At 40.8% G+C, this 24,394-nt stretch overlaps 1 protein-coding gene across 1 annotated transcript in view; it reads left to right on the top strand.

Moving 5' to 3' along the window:
* Window positions 1–24,394, top strand: part of LOC121065226 (sodium channel protein type 5 subunit alpha-like) — a 206,046-nt gene that overhangs the window by 135,138 nt on the left and 46,514 nt on the right. Inside the window, 3 exon segments of the mRNA XM_040547913.1 lie at window positions 1,906–2,376; window positions 16,492–16,635; window positions 23,054–23,174. Of these exon segments, the coding sequence (XP_040403847.1) occupies window positions 1,906–2,376; window positions 16,492–16,635; window positions 23,054–23,174 (736 nt within the window).

Here is a 24,394-nt window from a genome sequence, read left to right on the forward strand (position 1 = left end):
AGCTCTCAGTGACACTCCAATACGATGGACCAGCTAAGAAACAATTAGCTTTAATGTCACTTTATTTTTGAGCAGGGCTGTGCTCAATAAAGCATTGCTGTATTCAGTAGTTCGTAATGGACACGGGCATCTGCAGTGCTACTGACTGCTTTCGTTTATAATCATGGTGATTGCAACGAGTACGTTATGAAACAGGACTGACAGGACACTTGAAATAAAATGTCACCAGAGTGATTAAGACCAGGGTAGTTTGCAAAATTCCAGCTCATGTGCTCTGAATATTTGAAGGAAAGAGCTGGTGAGCTGGGGGGGAGAAGGGGAACGACACGACACAGCAAAAGCTTCTGCCTGTTTGGTAAGGCTCCGTTAAATATAAATACTTTTTATGCTGTTTATTGTAGGCTAGCAGACTTTATCAATTTAAAATATAATGAGAAAGGCAGAAGCCAGGGGCCTTGAAAGTACTTCTTGTAGCATTAAGAGATAACAGAGACAATATCTTCACAAAATCTCTTTTATTGCTACAAGGGCAGAAGTGCTACAACACTGAACTCTCCCTTGCATTGCTGGCATCCATCAGCCTTGTTCAGGCAGCAGCTGAGTTGATAACAGGCAGTTTGGTCCTAGGTTATTTTGGGTGAGTATATTTTAGCTGATATTGGTTTGAGTCACCTCTGCACCATTCCCATCATCCCAAGCATCTCCCTCTGGCGTGAGCTTCTTGTCCTTGTCAGTCTGGCCTGCAAGCCGTACTTCAGTCCTTCTTAGACCACAAACAGGTACAACATCACGTGCAGCAGCTGATAATCACCTGCAAGATGTACTACTGGGAATGGCCTTTAAGAAGAAACTGGTTATATTTCTTGGATATAATTATATTTATTGGGGGGAAAAATCAACATACTGGATGGGAAAAAAGTAGCTTAAAATATCAGATATGTTACTGAAATGTGTAGTTGTATCTAATCTTGAAGTTCTCTGCAAGCCCAGGTAGGCAGTTCTGAAGTTACAGAAGTAAGAGGAAACCAACTTGTAGTCTCTGGTTCAGTCTGGATCTTACATAAACCTGTGAATATCTTCAAATATATTTTTTTCCTTATTAGTAGCAGCATTTCCAGGACCAAGGCTGCTTAGGGGGTGAGCCCTGTTCAGTTTTAGCCATATTAATTGAGGGTGTGATGGTTCCTTTTTCCTACAGGGCAAATGTTTTGAAACTGTATGTTCTCTTAGGTATTTATTCACTGTCTCAGTAAGTTTTCTTCAAGGCCAAGAGGCTATTTAAATCAAGAGTTCTCATGAAAATATATACAAATATTTAGAAAAGTTTCCAAATATACTATTAGGGTGAAATGCCATGCGTATGTATATCATAATGTACTATGAAAAGTAAATAACAATATTCACACTGAGAAAAATCTTCCTATATACATATATATATAATTTTTTTTCACATGTAAGCAGTACACTTCTGGATGTCAGTAATTGTTGCAATTAGTGATTTTCACCCAGATGAAATACTAGCAATGACAGGAAATTCATTATTCATTCATATCAGCTTACGAGAATATTTACACTACAGAGCTTCGAATGAGAATTTTATCCCGTATTCTGTTTCTCAGCTTTTCCTTTTCTTTTTTTGTGTTTTGGGATGCTGGAGGGAGAAAGGGAATATCAGTGTGGGTACTTGTCCATGCTAAACTTCTGTACCTGAAATTAATGTTTTTGGAAAAGTCTTCAGACCTCCATTTCCAGTGAAACCACCCATAATTAGAGGCAATCCCACAAATGCTGGTGGTGTTAGTGCAGCACAGATGAGACAACACTCAGATCCTCACACTTCCAAGACCAAAATTTGCCCTCCACATTCAAGGGTCATTAATTTCCTTTTAACTTTATTTGTTTCAGGTGCTCAACCTGTTCCTTGCCTTGCTGCTGAGCTCTTTCAGTGCTGACAACCTTTCGGCACCAGATGAGGATGGGGAGATGAACAACCTGCAGCTTGCTTTTGCTCGGATCAACAGGGGTCTTCGGTATGTGAAACGCACGACGTGGGATTTTTGCTGCAATGTCCTCCGGCATCCCAAGACCACAGCTGAAAAGAAGGCAATGATGAAGCTTGCTGCCCAGAATACAGGTGCCCTGAACAACTGTGTGAACAGTCACACAACTGCTGAGCTTGGCAAAGACATGGAGAATCACAAAGAGAACCACGCTGAGGATGGGATGAATAAAAATGGGGAGAAACACCTGGGATTTACAGATAATGATGATTTCATGACCAATCCTGACCTGTCCATTTGTGTTCCTATTGCTGTGGGAGAGTCTGATATTGAGGAGGAAGATGAGGAGCAGAGCACGTTTACGGAAATGGAGCAGGTAGGCAATGAAAATGTTTGTTAGCTGCATCTTATTAAGATGGCCTTTGTTCCCACCCTTGCTCTGGATCCATGGCTCATGATGCAAATGTGCTACGGCCTAATCCTGCCTTTGATATGTTGCTAACTTTAGAGGAAGTTACACCTGCATATCCAAGAGCAAAATTCAGTCTCCAACAAGAGGCATTCCCTTCCTTTGCATTATTTGTGCTTGTCGAGATTAATTCTTCTAACAAGAGCAATTAAACCCTTTCTCACACAGGAACCTGTTTTTCTTTCAGCTGAATCATGGGAATGGCACAGAACAAATCTTAGGTTCCTCTAACAGGGGATTTTCTTGGTGTACAGTACTGGGGAATGGCTTGGTTTGATTTGGGTAACAGGAATCCAGGGCCAGGTATTTCTGTTAAATAAATCTAGGCAGATGCTGATGAGACAGTGTGCCAGAGAAAGTGAGAAGCTATGGAATCATATGTATTCAGGCAGGAAAAATAGTCATTTACCTGTTCTTTGGTGTGACTTTTCAGATTTTATTATTCCCAAAAGCTCTCAGTAGTAATGGCTGAAAACTTGTGTGTGGTTTGAAATGTTGGTGTAAAATGGAGAAGAAAAATCTTCATGGGAATGGTTTTCCTTCTGTCCTCCCCCCTTAATATATACAGTTAACGTGGATCCCTCACTCCTGTGGTGCCAGTGGAGATGTGTGGAGTTCAGCAGGCTCTGGATCAAAGCTCTCATTTCAGATTGAGTTGTCAGGAGGGATCCCCCATCTCTTGGTTGAGGGGAAGAAAGATCTGAAGCAAAGGAGTCCTTAGAGAAGGGATGTCTTAAAAAAAAAAGCCCTGAGGAAGGACTTTGTGCCAGGGAGGCAGGCACAAATCGGCTGTTAAATGTTAATTTCTGCTACTTCAGTGCGGGAATCTCTTTGGTGCTGGTGCATCTGGTCACCAGCAGGTCTTAGGCATTGAGCAGACCTTGGGGAGCAGGAGGGTAAAGGGTCGGAAAACTCTATCTGCAAGCCCCACTGTCTGAACAGACTTCCAGGGAGAAATTTAAAAAAAAAAAAAAAAAAAAAAAAGAGGTATGAAAATTTTGGCAAACACTTTTAGGGACTATTTTTTGTCTTTTTTTTTTTTTTTTAAAGGAATACGTTTATGGAAATAATCCGTGGATCAGTGTTGGTGGCACAGGAAAAGCCACAAAGCTGACTGTGGCTATGTCTTTGTGTGTTTTTGTGGGGTAGTTGTATGCTCAGTGACAAGGCTCCAGTGAGGTCCTGTCCATTGCTTCCCTCTTCTAACCGACCATAAAGCAGGAATTCCTAAAACCATTTGGGGCATGAGTAGGCTGACTTCTAGGGATAATATATGTTTGTTTGTTTGTTTTTCTTTGAAGTTTTTTCCTATTCCCAGGCTTGTATTAGTTAAACCTACAAGAGTACACTTGAAAAGTGAAATACACAGTAGATGGCTTTCTTAGAATTAGCCAATCCACCAATACTGACTGGTATAAATATGTATCATAGTGTGTAAATTTGTTTAATTCAGGGTTTTTTTTGTTTGACTTTTTTTTATCCACACATTTCTACTACGTCTGACAGAGAGTGACAGTTGTAAAAATTCTCACCTTTTTACTTTACAAGGCAGAGAAAAGTTTGTTGCAACCTTGCACGTAAGTGTCCATGAGGGCTGGAAGCATGAGTGTGTGCATCTACACACATGTGTGTATGGTGTGTCACTGCACCCCACCTTCCTCAAGGTAAATAAGTGGTCACAATTGCAAGCTAAACTGTAGCATGGAGTATGGAGGGTTTGGGAAATTTACAGCTTATAGTACCTTAAAAATATAGAAATGAGGACTTCTGTTTAGCTACACAGTGTGTCCATGTGCATGTGTAGGCATGGGACAGGTAAAAGTCCATTTTATGCTGTACAACAAGTAAATGTGGAATTACAGCTTTAGTGAGATCTGTTAGAGCCGTGAAGGAACAAATCGATATAGAAAAATAGGCATTTTAATGAAATAGATCATTATGAATAAAAACGGATCTGAAAATATTAAGAAAACTTCTTCAAATTGTTTCAATAATACGAAAATGTTATCATACGTAACATAAACACTGAGGATTCAAAGTGAAACAAAAATGGAAAGAAACAAACCAAATAGGAGAAACAAACCAAAGTGCTAAGTTTGCACACTGCATCGTTTTGAGAAATGTTCAATAAACATTAGGTTAGCATTGTCGCATTGCCATGAAATGTTTGGATTTTAGTGAAGCAATGTAGTTCACTGCTAGCATGTGCATGAAGTAGAAGGAAAGGGGTTGAGAAATACATTCATTAGCTTTGTCATCAGTGTTTTCCAGGCTTTGATAAGCAGCTGCTGCAGGTCACTGCTGTTCCCTGGTGCGTAGCCCCGATCAATGGTGTTCAACCTTTGTCTGCAGAGCTTAGGGGACTACTGCTGGAAGGGTCCCAACAAGAAGCCAGTTCACATGTCCAGCATTCACTTTTGTCAAATGTCTAGAGAGGAAAATATGTGCACGTGAGAGGGCTCCAGTTCAAAGACTCGAAATGTATTGGCATAATAAATAAATAAAAAATAGGAAGAAGCTCAACAGCAGAAAGGATAATTGCAGAACAATCTTTGCATTTGTTTTCCTGCAAAACCCTAATAAATTTGCACAGCTGTAAATGTCTCAATAAGGAGAAGAGCCATGGGAAAACATACTCTGAATGATTCAAAGACCTGTCATTTTTAGTGGTGCATATTCCAAAGACATACGATCTCTGCACCCACCAAAAAAAATAAATCCCTTAATCAACACATAGGTTACTGCAGAAGCATTTATTGCAGCTGGAGGTCAATATTAAATCCCAGTTCCTTGAATGCAGCATTGTGGCTATTACAACATGCAAGCTTTTGTATCAAGGGCACAGAGCGTTAAAATTCCCTGCTCTCTATCAGAATACTTTATCCTGTGAGCCCATCTCTGCTGTGGTCCTTACCTCCTTCCTCCAGGATGGTCACAATAAACACAGAGAGCTTGCAAAGGAAGAACATGAACAAAAGCAAAATTGACATGATTGCACTGAAAGGGCACAACTGCGGTGAGATATCTTTTTGTGTAGAGGGCATCATACAGAAATTAAACAAGAACTACCAAGGGTACATTAAACATTCAAATCTATTCTAACTTTCCCCTAATTATAATCCATATTTTTACATATTTAAATATTTTAGCATGTACAAAGAGAATGTGCATGTAGATTTACTGCTGGGGAGAAGAAAATGTACCCTGCTTCACTTTAAAGTTGTGGGCTGACCTGGAATTTGGCAGCCCTTTGGCAATATTGCCAGAAGCTGCCTTCCTCCTCGTGCATGTAGATTTTGGTGCAGTTTCATGGGAAAGAGACAAAAAGAAAGGTATGAAAAGGGAATATATTCGTTGCATGCCTCTCAAGTGTGTGGCTAGGTGAACCTACACAGTCCTTACATGTCCTTCCCATTTGCTGTGTCAGCTGAACATCCTGGGCTGTATTCTGAGGCTAAAAAGGAAGGGAGGTTGGTCTCCAGCAGAACCACAAAACTGTTGATCCCAATGAGATATTTTAGGGTGAGGATCAGTTCAGTTTACAGCTCCTGTACCAGTGCTTGTCTCTCTGGGGAAGTCATAAAATTACTCTAACATAAGCCATCTTAGCTAAGACAAATGACCCCCACAGTGTTAGATATAGCAGTTTGAAATTTCAGGTGATGAGAAACCCTTAGAAATGTCTACATTTAAATTTCAGCTTCCATTTCTGTCATAAAATCTTACTGGCAGCAGCCGTATTTCCCAAAGCTACCCATTTTTGGCACTGTCATCGAGAGGGTTCCGGAGGAGAGAGCCCACCTGGTGGCTTCCTTTGATTCCTGAGATGGGAGGTGCTCTGCCAGCTTGGAGAGCCAAGAGACACATGCCTATAGCCCACACATATGGTGAAAGGGTCAGAAAGAAAAGGTGAGCAATAAAAGTCAGCACAGGTGTGAGAAGCTGGCAGAAGAGAGTGAGACAGAGAGGAAACTGTCTTCCATTTTTCCACTTTCTTTGAGATGTACAATTTTAAATATGGGTTGTCCTAGCAGGGAAACAACTCCAAAAAGCTCAGCAGCAACCACAGCAGCAGTTTGCATCTTCTCAAGGTTCTTTTGGGTTCTCACTTTGACTTCCTAAGTAATTAAAATTTGGAAATTGTTTTCTTCTGTTTTCATAGCATTCCTGTAATTGCTTATGAAGACCATCCTTTCATAGGCGACATCAAACTTCAGGCTCCTAAAGGAATAAGGAGTAAGAACCGCTTTGTGGGACAGTAATGTGATGGGACAATTCAGTGTGCAATCCACCTGACACAGCAGATCCTACCAGAACTTACCTGCAGTTTAACTGCGTTGAAAGTTTCAGACATCAGAGGGCTTTGTACCCTTTACATTAGATAAATAAGTCTTCAAACTTCCTACTTTATTATTGCTTATCCTGCAAAGTGCCCACAGCTCTAGCACAAAACGGTGTGTGCCTTTACCACAGCAACATCACTTTGTGGTTCAGAAAAAAAAAAAAAAAAAAACAACACACCATGACAGACTAAAAGGAGGTTCCAGATGAGTAATGCCAGGCTGACATCCTGAATCAGTCCCCAAAGTATGGTGTCCTGCACTTACACCATGGAACTCCGTCTTGTTTCTATTATCCCAAGCCTCAAGGACATCCGTGTCTTTCTGCAAGGTATTTGGATCATTTTCTGCATTGACGAGGTCCTCCAGTCAGCAAATGTCATTAGCACAATGTCAGAAAACGTCTCTAAACATTGCTTGTTGTTTGAGTCAGCCCAGTAGGGCAGTTACTGCCTTCTTCCCTTTCTTAAATTTAACTGCAGCATGTGTTGCCTTACTCTGACAACTGCCCTCAATCTATCTATGGCATGCTACCAAGAAGAAAATCTATGATGCTGCAGTAGCTAGTGGCTCGTGGCCACATTTGCCCCCTCTGCTGTGACAGAACCAGGCATGGACGCTGCTTTCTGCAGAGATAACACCTCTGCATTTCCCCATGCGGTGCAGTGCCGAGCCAGCAGCACTTGCCTGCTTGTCTCCAGAAAATGCTGTTATTGATTTGTTCCGATGAAGTGGCTAATTGGGTCATATGGAAAGTGCTCGCTGCCTGCTGCTGGGATGAAGAAGCGCTTTGCAGCTCCTTCCCCGTTCCTCGACACCAGGCGCACACGCTGAGGTTCACAGCGGCCAGGTCCCAGCTCCCACCTTGGCTGATTTGTGCCATCTGAGTCTGCAAAGATGCAAGAGAGTTGCCCCTTCCCACTGCCCAAGGCTTTCCCCTGGATGTGGAAATCCTTAAATGGCAGGGAGTTATTGCCTGCTGGGGCTCACCTTCCCATGCCCTGGCGGGGAATTTTGCCTGTGGGAAGGGGATGTTTTTTTCCATCACCCCTCAGGGTTTCCTGGTTTCTCACCCGCTTTTTCTCAGGGAGGGATGCACATTGCCTGGATTTTGCACACCCAACAAATATTTGTTGCTCCACAAAAATCACTTTCTCAAATCAAACGCACTTTTTTTCTTCTTCTTTTTTTTTTTTTTTTTTTTTTTTTGATTAGCGGGTCTTCTCTCTTGTATACGTCAGCTTGGGATCTGTCAAATGCATCTCCCAGGAAAATCAGTTTTCCAGGCTTTAGATAAGTGCCTCCTCCATACATGCCAACGACAGAGCTGGCCATGACCACAGTCTTTGTTCAGTGGTACAGCTCCTATATTGCCCTGAACTGGATCAAATCCCCAAGCTTTTCTTCTCTTTTTCCCCATTTTTTCAGTATTACTGACTTAATTTGATTTCACTTGACAAGGTGAAACTGTTTCGGATGGCTTTTTTTTTTTTTATGTTTCTACCAGTAAGAGATTAATAGTTTTGAGTGCAGAGAGGACCATTGGGATCATCAAGTTTTAGCTTTCTCATAGCACAGAGTCAAGGACTTCAAGCAATAATTTCTACACAGTGCCTGTAAGTTTATTTTCACTGTGATGCATCATTTGTGAGATAGAGGAGGGAATTAAATGTCTCAGGTAACAGAGACTTCACCATGCACATCTGGACCCACATCTGTTCCTTTGCAATCATTGGATACTTAACTGTACAATTTCTGTACAATACAGACCTGTTCCTAAACTGATATGAATTCTGTAAAAGTCAGTAGAATTATTCCACGTTGACATTAGTGGAGCTGAAATTACTGATAATTGCCCTAAAATGCCATTGCATAAAGATTTTGGTATAAATTGTTTGTGACGATACCTTACTCTCCTGATAATTCTAACGTTGACAAATCAGAGATACCATGAAGTCATATGTTTATTTGACAAGGTACATTAATTTCAGCCTTTTATTGCAGGAAATATCATTTATTGTCAGGAAATGTAATGCCTTTTCAAGCAATATTTATATTCCTGCTGTTTTCCGTTACAGTCCTAGGGACAAATTTTCTTTTAGTACAACTGGATGAAATACCTTTGAAGTCAGTCGATGACTCCCCAGTTTATACTGGTAGGAGAGTGAGCCCACGTCTACACATGCACGATGTGCAGTAAATCTTGCAGCAGTCTGCATGTCAGCTTTATTTGGGCCAATATTTTTCTGATCATTAAGTAAGACAGCAAGTGTTGTTTTTTGTTGTTGTTCTCATTAGATACATATTTTGCCTGATTTTCTCTCTTTTTGAAAGTGTATGTTTTGGTCTGCATTTCTTGAAAAACTGCGTAGAACTCAATTATTTGCTTTTTTCTTACTTTTAGCAATAAAATAGAATATATCTGTATTAATCACCTTAGGAAGAATAGCAGCAAGGCCATTAGAAAAAAAAAAAAACAGAAAAAAAAAAAGGACTGTAAATCACAGCAGCAGATTTAAAGCATCTCTATCTTTGTCTTTGCTTTTGCACATAGAATGGCATTTGTATTTATTTCATTTCAGTACAATAGGGCAGCACAAGACTCAATGTCAGATCTCTCCACTGACGTGATCGTAGCAGTCACACCGCGTATAAAGGTTTTAGGGTGCTTATCCAGTAGACACGGTGCCCAGGAAATATGTTTGTCTGCAGCATAGTGCCTAAGGTCCGGGAAACACAGGGAGATGATAGGAGAAAGAAAGAGGAAAAAAATAAAAAGAAAAGAAAAGCCTGGCATTGAGCGAGCCGATATCAGGCATAGCGGACTTGTCAACACGCATTTGGACAAGAGCCCAGACCAGGGACCATGCGTCAGTCACAGCCTACCGGGTGCCATTTCCCAGGATCCATGTCCCTCCCCGGAGCACAATGCTGCCCAGAAATGAGCATTTTTTGCTGTTTCTGCCTTTGGTAAGGAAAATGCCAACATCTAACATTTCGGACAGAATGAACAGCAGCCAGTTCTCGAACAGCTCCTGTGACAAGGGGAGACAGAGGGTGTGCGTGTTCAAGGGGCGTGAGGGCTTGACGTTACTCCCCTCAATGATGGTCCAAAATAACAACATTTAAAATAATGGCATCTAAAAGTCTGACAGTTATTCTGTTGCTATTGCCTGTATTAAAATAAGTCTTCCTTAATGATCAAAACATTACCGCCTTGTTTGGGTGAAAGGACCCGTAGTATTTCAGGCAGTCTCTCAAAGCACGCTGTACTTTGAGGCAAACTTCCAAAATTTAAGCTTCAATCAGAGGAGCCCATTAGTTTGAGTTCTTCGTATTATACTGTGGAGAGATCCCAATTACCAAAAGAAACATAAAGTAGAGTGTGATTAAACTTCAAAATGCAATTTAGCAGAAGGTATTAGCTTGAACTCTGAACAATGAACACTTATGAAACACTTTCACAGCCTATTTAAGCCTATTGAATTGATAACAAGCTAAATTAACTTTGGCAGTCCATCTTTTTGCCAAGTTCTCCCACTTAAACCAATTTTAAGACTGAACCCTTGGAATAATGAATCAATGCTTTATTATGGGCAGTGTGTTGCCCAGTGTGGGAAAAGATCTCAGGCAGCAAGGACCACACCATTAGAAATAACGTGCCTTGCTCCTCCAGGGCCAGAGTTAAAACACTTAAAATGTTCTGGATCAATCCGAGAAGGACCACTGCGAAAGCGCGCTTTTCTTCTTCAGGGGAAGGCATTTGGCAAAGCACCCAGGGTTGATGCAGAGAGCAGCAGTTGGTAGCTGCACGATGTTTGTCAGGGGAAAAAGTTCACATTTATTCAAAATTATAAAAAAAAAAAAATCCAGGAGGGGCTGGCAATGTCTGTGTGTGTGTATATATATATATATATATATATACACATACATTATATATATAAACACATTATATTGGACTGTGTGTGTACATATATATATATATATATATATATACACACACATACCAAGATGCCAAGATGGGTTGGTACCAGAGGAATTTTTGCTGTTAACACTCTGCTCAGCAGCTGTGGTTTCTGGCCAGCCTTAGCCACTCTGAATTTTAAGGCCCAGATTCTGGTATTTTTATCCAGCTGCATATTCACAGATACTTTTTTTTTTTTTTAAACAAGTTCTCATCTTTGCTTCCAAATACCCTACAAATTTCAGGGAATAAAGCTGCTGGTCCTCCAGGAGTCCTGTGTTTAGCTACATAGGTGTAAGTTCAAACTACAATGGCATTCACTCTGAGAGATGACAACACAATTGAAAATTCCCTTGGGAGCTGTGAACATCCAAATTAAGGGCATAATTTCATCTACCATTACGTTCACCGGGAGCTGGGCAACAGGCTTGCATTATTTCTGATCTCTCAGACTGCTGTATCTAACCTGTTTTAGTGGTTTTGGTTTTAATAAATGAGGTTCCTGTAAAGGCTGTGTCATCAAGAAGAAGAAAATACAAAACAAAAACAAACAAAAAAAACCACAGATGGAGTTACATGGGAAATATGAGCAGGACTTTCTCATTCTGATGATGTTTTATGACTGAGTTTGCATCAGATTGTGACTGTCTTTTGCACAGGTGAATGGTGAGAGGAAAGACTGGGAGGGGGAGATAAGGACTGCAAAACTGGGCAAAAATCAGAGGCTAAGTTAGTCTGATGTGTAGTTGTTGCTGTTGGAGTGATGGAGCTGGTGGTGTAATATGGAGAGTGAGGATGCCCCCTCATATCACCAGGTTTACATGTTCTCTTTCCAGTTTTCATACCCATCCACCCCTGCTGATGAATTTGTAGCCCCTAAATTTTGTACATGCTTCCTGTGCTGCAAACTCAAGGTAGGACTTCAGGCACTTCACATCAGCATCACAAATGCTGGTGTCTGCTAATGAAACGTGCTTTTAAAGTGCCACATGAGTCCTGTCCCTAGTGCTGTGCTCTGATATTGTTCCTGGTTTTCCTCTGATTTCTCATTAAACCAAGCAGTAGCTACCCTGCTTTGCAGAAGTAATTCCTCAAATGGGGTTAGAGAGATTCCTGAACATACACGCTTAAAATTGGCAGCTGCGTGCCAGCCCTCCTTTCTTCCTAGCAGAGTAAGTGATATTAATCTTCCCCATCTCGTATTAAGGAAGCAAGGGGATTTTCCTGATGTATTTGGTGGTTTTTCTTCACATGCTGAACGTGCAGAAAGATAAATCCACTGATTTTATTGGTGCTACAAGGATTTACATTTATTCATGGGAGGAGAACCAGGATCATAAATGATGGTAGCAAACCCCACCATTTGTTTCCCTGGATCGAGGCTATTTATTTCCCTCCCGTTTTAGCCCAGACTGTTAAAGGCTTTTCAGACAGAGTGAATTCAGCATATCTGAGAGCTGTCAGCTTGACAGCTCTGCTGACTGTAGCCTCCTGTTGACTCTACACACGAAACAGGTGCTGCCCTGGCAGTAAGGCAGGCTCGCTGCTTTTCAGCAGCACTGCAATCTGCTTGCTTCTCCCCTTGTGCAGAGGTAGGATTCAAACATTTCGGTTTTCACAATCGTTTACTCCTTGGCTTCTCCACGCAGGAAGGGTGCCAGTTACTCGATGCAAACTGTTGCCCAGAAAGGATGCCAATAGCTACCAGGCCCGGCAATTTTGTGAAATGTGTAGCTGTCTGCAAGGAGGAACATAAACATCAACAGTTACTTCCCAGAGTAAACAGTCCTCTCGTAACTACACGTGTTATGCCACTGAGCTGGGTTTGCTCTACATGAAAAGCTCCTCAGGCTCCTATTATGTTTTTTTTTTATATCCCAAAACTGGCCATAGGAAGGTTTGCAGGTTAAAATATGTTTCTGGCTATTAAAGGACTAATTGTTGCTGTATTGAGTGGCATTTCTTGAGCAGGCTCGGTGTCATAGTGTCGGTCATCTCCAAATGGCCAAGGCAGCGATGCCTCTGTTCCCAGAATCCTTGACTGCTGGTGGTGCTTCCCGCAATGGGCAATGTCCAAAACTCATCTTCAGGGTGCCAAAGGGATGCATGAGCCTGGTGGGGAGCAGAGAAAATGCATAAGATGGATATTTCCCATTGCACCATGGACTGAGTAAAGGGCAGTTTGTATTTGCACTGTCCCAGCAGCGTTAGGGGATTACCCTGCCCACCTCATAAAATAAGTTGAATTAACTTCATCCTGCACCTCCTTCATCTGTGCCCACTGGATCAGCAGTGACATTTGCAAGTGGGGAGGGCTCCATCCCAGTGCCCAGTCCTTACCTCCCCTCCTCGCAGGGAGAGGAAGCTTCCTGCTATCAAAGGCTTTGCACGTCTTCTTTCCCATGACAGCCGTGCCCAGGGAATCAGGGAACAAATGCTCCGAGCCGGGGTCACGATCTAGGTAGTGAGTGAAGTGTCAGGAGAGCCCATCCGAGCTGATCCCCATGTGAGAGGCAGGCCCGGGGATCATCTTTCTAAATTTGTTTGCACAGGATGGAAAAAAGTGATATTTCCATGGGGAAGGAATAAAGCGAATCCACGCCGATGACAGGTATTTGTCTTGTTTTGCCAGCAGCAAGTCTTCTTTCCAAAGGAGCGGCATTTGCACTAATCCCCATCTGAGCCCGAAACAATTAGCTGATCCGTGCTTTTCAGAGGCAGGACGTGGTGTGGAGCCTTTGTATTTACTTGTGCCAGCCAACAAGTATGTGGGTCCGTGCACACGCACGCTTGGGATGTCACCCAGATTGTGCTCTGTTTTCAATCCAGTTGCTGTTTTTGTGGTGCTGCAGCTGACCTGCAGCATGCAAGGGGACAACGCTTGGTCCGTCCTCCTACATGCAATAAGCCCTCCTACGGTGCTGGCAGAGCAGCTCTTTTTAGGGCCCAGAGCCGAGCAGGGGTGAGCAAACTTGTGGTTTATCCTCTAAAGGAGCTAACCCCTGTCCCAGGCTCCCAACCGGCCATTTACAGGCATGAAGTTTTCGTACTGCTGAACAGTTTTACTTTATAAACAGTGAAAACAAGTCAATCAATAAATATTACCATAATGTGTATTGCCTTGGCAACATGGCACTTGATACAAAAATTAAAAACAAATTATATAAACCACCCACGGTGGGGAGCTTTACAGGAGATAAACCTGCTGCCATTGCCGCCAGAAGAACAAATCATCTGGAAGCAGAGCAAAAGCAAACAGCCCAAAGTTAAACAAACCCTAGTGAATGCACCCTGCCCCAGGCAGGTTCCTGCTGACCCTCGGGCTCTGTGTCCTGGAACTGAGACCCTTCCATCCCATGGCAGTGGCTCGCCAGGGCTGGCATCAGTCATTTGCAAAATCCCAGTTAATTCCCTAACCCTACTGGATAATTTGCCAAGATATATTCCATCAGTATTAATTAATATTAACTAGTCGGATGCTTGGTGCAAGTGTGATTTCTGGGAAGTAGCTGGGGCCACGTTTCCTGGAGTTTAGTCTCTAGGAAATTGTTCCTAAAATCTTGGTGCCACGCAGAAGGTTTAGTCAGTAGAGAAACAGTGTAAGCTTTGCATTTGACGCTAGCTTAATTATTCAGTGCAATAATTTGCTTAACAACTTGAATATTCGTCAGATCAACTGAGTTACACAGTCTGTTCTCGTACACAGCTTCGTTTCTAATGAATCTGAGTGCACAGCCCTTCTGCATAAGTGAACTCGAGATGTCACCCCAGATTGCCTTGCACTTTTAACGTGACACAATTGTTCCTGTTGTTTTAGTGCCATAACTGATACCCTGCCATTAAGATTACTTGGTACTAAGTTGTATGTACATTGCATAAAGGAAAAAAAAAAAAACAAATTTTGTATGGCTGAGCACCTTATTTGAGTATACTGTGCTTTCCATGCTAGCGTCTCTCCTGAGTATTACAGTATTTCCAAAGATGCTCTTTAAAAAGTGCTACTTTTTGGCAGGGGCTCAATGATTACGGAATACTCTCCAGCTTGTGAAGATCGGTGCTAAACTGTGCCTAGAAATTGCATGTAATACATTCTCATGTAGAGGGTACAGGCTTGCACATGCATACTTTAATTTATTAAAGCTAGATTATATTTTAGACCACATGCCCTCTGAAGCAGGAAACAAGTAATTTGATTTTGAATTAATTTGCTAGAAACGCAGAACAACATTTGAAAGGATTGGTACAAACCTGACAGTCCGAAAGTATTTATACAGAGAGAGCAATTTGCTTAACCAACTGCTTCCTTTGTGTCATCTGTTCTCTCAGATAGTTATATTTGGAATAAAGTGTTTTTCTGCTGCTGGTACCTCTTGAGGGACTTCCTGTGGTGATGTGGCTTTAGAACTGAGGCAGGTAGGCTGCGGCTCCCTGGGGAAGGGAAACTCAGTTAATACTTGAATAACGTTGAATGTCACTCAAGCCGAGGGAAAAAAAAAAAAGGTGGACAAGTGAAAGATAAATAGGTTTAAATAATTACTGTTGAAATCCTGTTATGCTTGTAATTTTTTTCTCAGCATGGAAGTCCTTCTGTAAGCAATTCAGCACAACCCTTTGAAATCAGCTTGAGTTTTATTAATATTTTAGTAGCAGCATTAGTAATGGCATGAACGATGGTAGTGCTGTGATGAGCTGTGGAGTTTTCAGAGCAACCCCTCTTGCAGGTGAATCAATAAAACCAAACTGATTTACACCAGCAGCGAACCTGGGCTCCAGATGCAGGGGCCAACCGTGCAAACACACTCTCCTCTGCCATTAGTCCTGGCAGCCCTTCTGGAGAGCTCAGAGGCAATAAGCATCGCCCCAGGATGGCGTGGCTGGATTTAATGGCACCGCTTGTACTGGCAGGCACTGGAGCTAGTCAGACGTGTTTGCAGGAAAAAATATTGCTCTGATTCCGCAGCGCATCCCTTTTTAGTGCAGTACTTAAGGACGTGCTCTCCTTTCAACCTGCGGTTAAGTCCCGCTGATATCAGTGGGTGCAAAGTAGTCTGCAGTGCTTTGCTGAATAGGCGCCGCACGCGTTTCCGTGTTTACCTGCAGGTTTTTTTCGCATCTCCTTTTAGATACCTTTTATCTCTTCCTACGAACTTGGCATTTTCCTTCCCTTCCACGTGTAGCTTGTCTTCTTAGGGTGAGTTTTTTCTACGCCGTTTGGAGCAGCCCCATGGCAGGGTGCTGGGTGTTGCACTGGTGCCTTTCTCCATCTGTGATGCTGAATATTGCCCAGTCACCTGGCTTCAGAGCACACCCCTCAAGTTGCACAAAACCAAAAACAAAGCACAACCTGTTGTCTGAACCGCAAGCCCTCTTCTGTGCCCCTGGTCTCTGGAAGAACCTGTGTCGCCAAACTGGATGGAAAGTGGAGAACACAAGGAAATTTCCTCCCACCCTCCCACAACAACAGCTCAAAAATAATAATCTGGTCTATCTGTAATTTCTGGTTTTACAGACAGTTATCTTGACATATCCAGTTGCTAAACCTGAAAAATTACGGCATAAGCTTGTGTAATCTTGTTGCTTGCCATTTTTCCTTAAGATGTCATCCCCTGACAAGTATAGTTCAGGCTATTTTCTCTTCTAGCTGGGGAGTTCTCCATAAGAAATAAGCATGCTATCAAAGAAAAAGAAAATAAACCCATCTAGGATTATTTCCAGCAGGAAAAGCAGCTGCAGCTGAGGGGGCAGCGATGTCAAAGTCCAGGCGCCCGGAGTCAGAACTCTGAGATTTGTGAAGAGTTAAGTGAGTTGCACATGGATAAGCAGTTGAAGGCTGAGCCACCACCTCCAGTAGGGCAAAAAGAGGTAACAGAAACCACTTTCCTACCTGATACTGCATGCAATTCATCACACGAGCTCCATAGTGCATGCCACCAATTTTTGTGGGGGGTTGGGGCTTGGAAAAATATGTGTTTGTCAACTGGCACGGAAGCAGAAGCACACAGTAGGTATTACAGTTTTGCTAAAGGAGAGGGGATTTTGTTATTATAAAAATAATTGGAAAGCTTGGAAAATGTGCATTACAAATTAAGATGGGATTTTCTGAGGCTTTGGGAAAAAAATCTGTAATGTTACTGTATTATTTTAGGAGAAAATGCGCGTGTGCTTAGCCCTTGAAAAGTAGCTCCAAGAATGGCATCTGCTGACTTGACAGATCTGTACCTGGAATTCACTGGAGGGCACCTGTTCTCTGTAGCAGATTACCATTTCTTTTCTTGTTAGCACCATAGACCCAAGAGAGGTGCAAGAATTTAAGTAGCTGACATGAAATTACTAATTATATGGCAAGCCTTGGTATCATTCAGTTATTATTGGCCAAAGTGTGGATCGCTCTTTGTTTCTCAATATGTAGACTACATTGACTTTTATTTTCAATTTCTAGGATTATGTTGTCTTTAAAAACATGAATACCAAAAATGCATCATTTTGTATTTTACGCTGAGTGACTGCAGGTTTTAAATTCCCTGTATCCCACTTGATGACTTGTTGAGATTTTTTCCCCCATTCAGATTTAGTATTTATTGATAGAATGTTGCATTTATTATTGAAGAGTGATCTTTGAAATCAGAAACTGGAGGTTTTGAGCCATGTCCTGGGAATTTGGGGAACTCCATAGCAGCTTGAGACTGGAACCAGTGGTAGTCTGGGGAGTTTGAATTAATGAAAGGGAAAGAATGACTTAATATTATCATCACTCCTTTCCCAGTTCTACTGTAAAACTGCTGACGAACTCGTGCCCAGCAGGAGCAATCCCATGCAGAAATCTTGACAGGTCAATGGAAACAGGGCTGCTGCAGAGCCAGACCTCACCTTATCCAGGCCTGCTGATTCTTAGTGTCACATGGGGTGGAATTTACTGAACTAACTGTAGACATCTGCATCTAGACGTGTCATCTGAGGCCCCTTTTATAGTCAACAAAGATCAGGAGCCGATATAGTTAGGTAAAAGTGTCTCATCTCCTCCTGAAATCAACATTTAAATTAGGTCAGATGAATCATATTTTAAAGTACCTGTTTCTATCCAGTGACTATAAAGGGAGCCCAGGGTAACTAGCTGAGCTGTGGAGATCTACACTTAGGTGACCTAAACTCCACTGATATTCACCTGAAATTCTCTAGCCATGAAGCAGTTCTGTCAGGGGCAATCCTCACCAGAATACTTCTTGGCATATTGAACTTCATCTTCAGAAAGAAAAGGTCCTGTACTTTAGAGAAAGGAGACTTCAAGCTTCTGATATCCCAATCTCAGGGGGAAAAAAAAAATATATATTTATATATATATATATATATATATATTTACCCAAAAGAAACATTAGATTTTAAAATAATGAGATGAATTACAACAAGTAGGGATTAGAAGACCATCTCAGGAATTTTTTCTCACAGGGGATTTGGTATCCTTCATGTTTAACCATATTAGTAAGATATAAAAATCCTGTTATATTAGCATGAAGGCCTGAGAACTATGTCCTTTCTTAGTGCTATAATGAAATGTCATGATAAGAAGGGAACATTCTAGCTCTGATATATTCAGCAACATCGTGATAAAGAAATAATCCCCATTTCCTCCCTCAACTTTCAAAAGGTCCTGGAACACAAATGTCACCTTTCTATAGTAGACTATAATTGATTCTATTTGTGGCTTCTGAAAGAGAGGTGGAGGAATATGGCAATAATCCAGGGATGACTTGAAATCAAACGGAAGTTCACATGAGGCTATGAATACCAACATGAAAGAGCAAAGCCCAAAGGATGCTATTTTTGAAGGGTAAATCTTGTGTGGACATTACATACTTACAGTCCTTCTGTTCAGAAGTAATCTTTCTGCCGACACAAAAGGACATGATAATCTTTTTGATGAATGCCCAAGAACCCGGGACTAGCCAAATAAAGCCAGCAACCGCAAGGAAGTAACTTAACAGATTTGGTATGCCCAAGAGACAGGGCTTTGAGTTATTCAGTTGCTCACAGGAAGCACTGAATGTGTTCTGAATAAAACACTGTTGATGGCAGTAAAGGATACATTATATGATTAAAAATTCATCCCATATAAATCAACAGAAAGACACCATAGAAATAAAATTGTTGATGTCGCAGGTGGATAAGACTTCAGAGAACATACCAGTTAATTTCTTTGCCAAAACATTGCCCCATAAAATATTTTGTACAGCCTTGTGGAATCTACCTTTAAACGTATCAGGCAACTTAGACCTTCAGTTATCAAAGGGAACAGTTTACTCAGCTAGAAAAAAAAAATCTCATGGCTGGGTGTATTGCCTTAATAATCAGCCTATTTTCTTTTCCTTTTAAAATACAATTTTATTACTTTCTTTTACTGATTTTATCTGTCATTCTCTTTTTATGAATTAATGTCACTTGATTTAATAGATTGTTATTAGCTTCCTTTTACATTTTGTTTACTCCCTAAAGTCACATGCCATTGTTCCTCCTTTTACCATTTTTTTTTTTTTTTCCAACTCCCTCATTTTTTTCCTCTTTGGAATTGTTTTACCAAGAACTAAACACAGTACTCCAAATGAAATTTCCACAGAACTATAAAGAGAAGTAGTATCTCAGTATATAGACACAATACTTTCATATAGGATTTCAGCATCTTTATATTCCACTTCAAAATCACATCTATTTTTTTTAATATTACCCCAGGTGATTTGTGGTTACAAGTTTCCACGATTTCCATTGAAATTTTTCCTGAACTATTTCTTTTGTAGTGTTTTGAGTCAATTCTCATTTTGCTATATTCTCTCCATGTTTCACTTCTCACTTCCTTTCTCCTTGGTTTCAATACTCTCTTCAATTTAATGTTATCTGCCAATATAAGAATTATATTGGTCAGTATCTCTTCTGTATCTTTAGCGAAGATAATGCTGACTCTAATCCCTACATGTATCTTCCTCTGAAGACAAAGTTTTTGTTACATTTGGGTCTTTAGGATGGCTTTTCTCCATACAGCAATGGGTGAATCAGAGCCAATTACACTTTATTTCAAAAGTAAGCTTTTCTATAATAGAAATATAGGTATTTTATTAAGATTTATGTATCGTCTGTCAGTTTTGTAGATTAAGGCTGTGATCTTCAAAGGGAAGGGAGAGAGGGAGAAAGATAAGAGAGTTAAACCTTTAGCAAACATCAACTTTCAATGAGATTTCAGCTTCTCACTGCTGCAGGCTTCTTGAAAAAAAAAAAAAAAAAAAAGAGCATTCAGATCAATTTGCCACTATTAGAGACACAAGTGGTGTCTGACACAAGAGACAAAAGCCCTGTCCAGCTACTTAAGACAGAGCAGACCACTCAGAAACACATTAAAAACTACCCTCTGCAGCATGAATTTGCGCTCAAGTGGGAGGTCTCCCAAAGAGGCTCCTGATGTTGTCTCTGCCTGGCATATCTCCTCCACTCACTTATTGCAAGAAAGAAAGAGTACATTCTGTATTCGTCCTTTTTGTCTTTTGGCCTCCTTGTTCCCTGTCTGTGCACAGCACCCGTGGCAGACAGGAGAGCTGCCTCAGTGTCTTTATGGCTCCATGCCTTTTCGCTCAGCTGGCCTCCAAGAAAGTACTTGCCTTTTCTCCACTGAGTTTGTTTAATTCACTTTAATCACAAACTACAGCAAGAGTTTAGTGATCTGTGGTTCCCATGATTATTCCCTTTTCCTCTTCTCTAAGCTCGGTGTTGTGTTTACTTATTGCTGCTCTCCTGGGCTCTTTCCAGTTTTCCATGATCATTAAGTATTGATTGCTAATGGTGTGTTACCTTAGTGTTTCAGATCCCTGTATGCCCTACAATGTGCGTTTGCTGGATCTGCTCATTTGCTTTTGTTTCAGGTTTTCTAGATATTTCTCTGCTTACATTTCAACTAGTTCTAACAAGCTCTCACTCCCTTTTTATTGATCGCCTTGTTGGATTCTTTTAAAAAGGGTTTATTTTCTGAGGCAACTGAATTTTGATTAGTCACATCTCCCTCATCAATTGCTATTATGTCTCTTGCTCTTTTCTTTCCATTACCGAGTTCATGAAAACATTAATCCTTTTAACCTTTATGGCAAAGAGTAACCTTTGCTTCTTTTCCTACAAGCTTTCCTAATCTTTCCCTCCTCTGTCATATGTATGGTTCATTCTTTTTCTAGTCCGTATTCAGACCCTCAAAGCTTTGTCTAGTGTTTTCTGAATCCATGTTCACTCCCTCTTCTTCCTTGAAGGCTTTTCCAAAGAAATCCTGTCTGTTCTGCCTTGCATGTTCCCTATCTCCCTTTGACACTGATGGATTCTAATATTTTCTGAAAACTCCTCCTGATAAATAACTCTTGAGCATTCTTGATTCTTTAAGATGTTTTCCCTGTGGTCTAATATAATTGCACTGTGTTCTGCAATTGTGTTCTCTGAATTTCGTAACCTGTCTCTGCTAAATACAGCACTCTCATTGACAATGCTATCAAGCTGACGTTGTTCTCACAGTTTTCTTTGATTTCTCTCTGTTGGTAAGAATTATATCCAACGAGGCTTCTTTTTTCATTGGAACTCCTATTTTCTACATCCTGCAGCTGTATATGATTTAGGATTATTTCAGTGATGCGTGTTTTGACGTCTTCATAACAGAACAAATAATGACTAAATGCATTCCCTAATGAACAGTATCAGAAAGTTCTGATTGTGCAAAAAACTTGGTACAACATCTTTTCCACCATCATATACCGTTTGTAGGCTGTAGAAAATAGGCTATTCTCTGTATGACAGCTGCATTCTGAATATGGATTTTTTAGAAGCTTTATCCATGCCGTTGGCCTGTGCTTTCTGTTCTGACTCTCTTTTAAAATGGTCTCTTCTCAATTGTTTGCAGTCCTTCTGAGTAGAGCATTAAAAACCCTAGCCAAGACTATGACCTTTGGGATGCTGCAGCTAATTGCAAAGAAGTAGCTTCCATCCCCTCTTACAAGCATTGCTGGAATGTTCAGTCTTGCCCGTTTTACCCCAGGTTCAGCATTTCTCTGAATTCAGCTATAAATTTTGCATTGCCTTTGTATGCTGGAAAACAAGGGGTCCATTTTCACGTTAATAATATACATAAAGCTGTACCTATTCTCTAACTCCATCTTCATGAAAATAATAATTTATGTGTACATGCCATCTTTCATATAACTATCTCACAGGTTGTTTAAAAGCATGGGTAAGTATTACTGTCCTCATTTTTTAAATGGAGAGAATAGTATTGCAAGATAAAGCACAAAAAGGTTTCAGTAGGTGCTCAGGAAAGAGAATAAGAGAGTTTGCAAATAAGCTACCTGTCCTGACTCTTGTCAGGCCATTTTGTATTGACATGATCCATAGGAGATCCTACCTTTGATGTTGGCTGCTTGTGCCAGATATCTCTCCTACACAGTCAGAAACAAATGCAGGGCTGTGTAAATATTATACCTTCCCCTATAATGGCCAAACTAAATAATCAAGAAAAATATAGTTTTGGATTCACACAAAATAAATGTTTTATTTTGACTACTTATATAAAATTTTGAAGACAAATCTTGTTTTCTTCTAAAGAAAATGTTTTATGTCAAAAGAAAGCCTAAACATGTTATGAAATTTCTATTTCATATTTGGATGGCTTATGTAATGGTGAGAGAAGGACTTCTGCTCATCTCAGAGGAGAAGCTGGGGCAGCAGGGAACAGGACATGGACCTAACCAACAAGGTGCAGTTTTTATGCACCAGCTGTGGGTGGGGAGCCTCGGGAATGAGGTTCCAGAGACAGGAACCCAACACAGGTCCTTCATCCTCCAGCATTTCAGGAGCTAGGTTCCACTTCTGGTCTCCCCATTTGATTTCATCATATATGAGGGAAGGACATACAAACCTTGAAATCTTAAAAAAATAAATTAAAAAACAGAGTGGTTCAGTTGTTCCAAGCTTCCACCTACCATTAATATTCAGTGGCTGTTCACTATATTTCTTAGGTTGTTCCTTTTTATTTTTTATTTTTTAAAGAAAGAATTGTTTACTAATTTTTTTGTTGGTGGTGGGTCAACCATTAGTTCACCACAGCATAGGCAGAGCTGTCACTCGAGGAGTGGGCACCGTGTGAAGTGCATGGCAATCTTGCTGTCATGTCTGCTTTGGCTGGGATATTGGTTAGTGGAATAAAAACTCAGCTACTTCCTTCGGGGCAATTGATCAATTTGTTTTCCTCATCTTTGCTCTTGTTGACAACAAGCTTGATGAAATCAGTCTTTCTGAAGGCAGCACAGTGGATTTGACAAATCCCGCAGAACTGCTGGAGCAGATCCCTGAGTTTGCTGAGGAGCTGATGGAGCCTGAAGATTGCTTCCCCGAAGGTAAGGGCCTGCATATTTCACTGCAATGCTGAGGCGAGAAACCTCCTGTCCTCTTATAAAACATGCCTCCACGTTCACTCTAAGTTGCTCTAGCTGCTTGCAATAGTATTTCGCTGGATGCACTTCATTTCTTAGACACAGTAATGTTCCAGAATCACTTGTTAACATTAGTCTTTGGATTTCCAAGGCAAGATAAGCCAGATGCATGCTCAAAATTCCTGCGTAGCTTCTAACATGTTAGGCTTATTTTCATCACAGTTTGTGCTATTGAGTTTTATAATGATAATGATAATAATAAGGTTGATATTTCTGATTTGGCCAATGACGATTTTTGTCTTCCAAAATATGTGCATAATCAGACTTGGTAGAGAACTAATGAGTTCGGGATGTTTCTATAGCTTAGGTGTATATAGGCAGTTAATATAAACTGTCTGCAGTGCTCACGAGTCCCAGGGACTCTATTCCATTTATTTTAAAAGGCATGAAGATAAGCATGTCCAGTAACATTAATTTGACCCGGGATGTACTATGCATGGGGCATTTTATTTAATTATTTCAGATAACAACTCATATTTAGATAACTATTTTAATAACCCAATAAGCCAGTATTTTATTAAATTTTGACACCATGCTACCCCAAAACGGATTTGAAACCCAGCTGCACAAAAAGATCTATTTTAGCTACGTTTGAAAGGAAGATAACATTCTAAGTTTTCTTCTTCTGAGTGAGCTCTATTCAAAATATTATCTCAGTAAGATTCCTCATTTTCCTTTAAATCTAGGTTAGGAAAAATAGGGTTAGCTGAATGTTAGCATATTCTCTTGAAAATTCAAGGGTTATTATAAGTAAAAACAGAGCTGCTCAGATGGGATCAGACAGAAATGATTTACTGGGTATATGAATGCCCCTGAAGTCAGCAAAAATGTGCAGCTCTATATGTGTGAGAAAGATGATTGAATGAGGTAAGGGAGCCCTGCAGGGCTTACAAATGTCCCTAGAATCTAAACATTTTTTGGCAGCTTTGCTTAAAAGCAGTAGCCAAAAATTAATGCAGTTGACTGAAGAAAGCATGGTACTGTGCTGTAACTGTTCTGGCCGAGACAATAATATTTAGAGATTAGATCTGGTGTTTTCATTCTTTCATAATATATTTCTTAATGAGACCAGTGAGCAGCAGTCTATGTTGTGCACTGCAAAGTGAGAAATTATGTTATATAAT

The sequence above is a fragment of the Cygnus olor genome, chromosome 2 (genome assembly GCF_009769625.2).
Source record: "Cygnus olor isolate bCygOlo1 chromosome 2, bCygOlo1.pri.v2, whole genome shotgun sequence".
Taxonomy (NCBI): Eukaryota; Metazoa; Chordata; class Aves; order Anseriformes; family Anatidae; genus Cygnus; species Cygnus olor.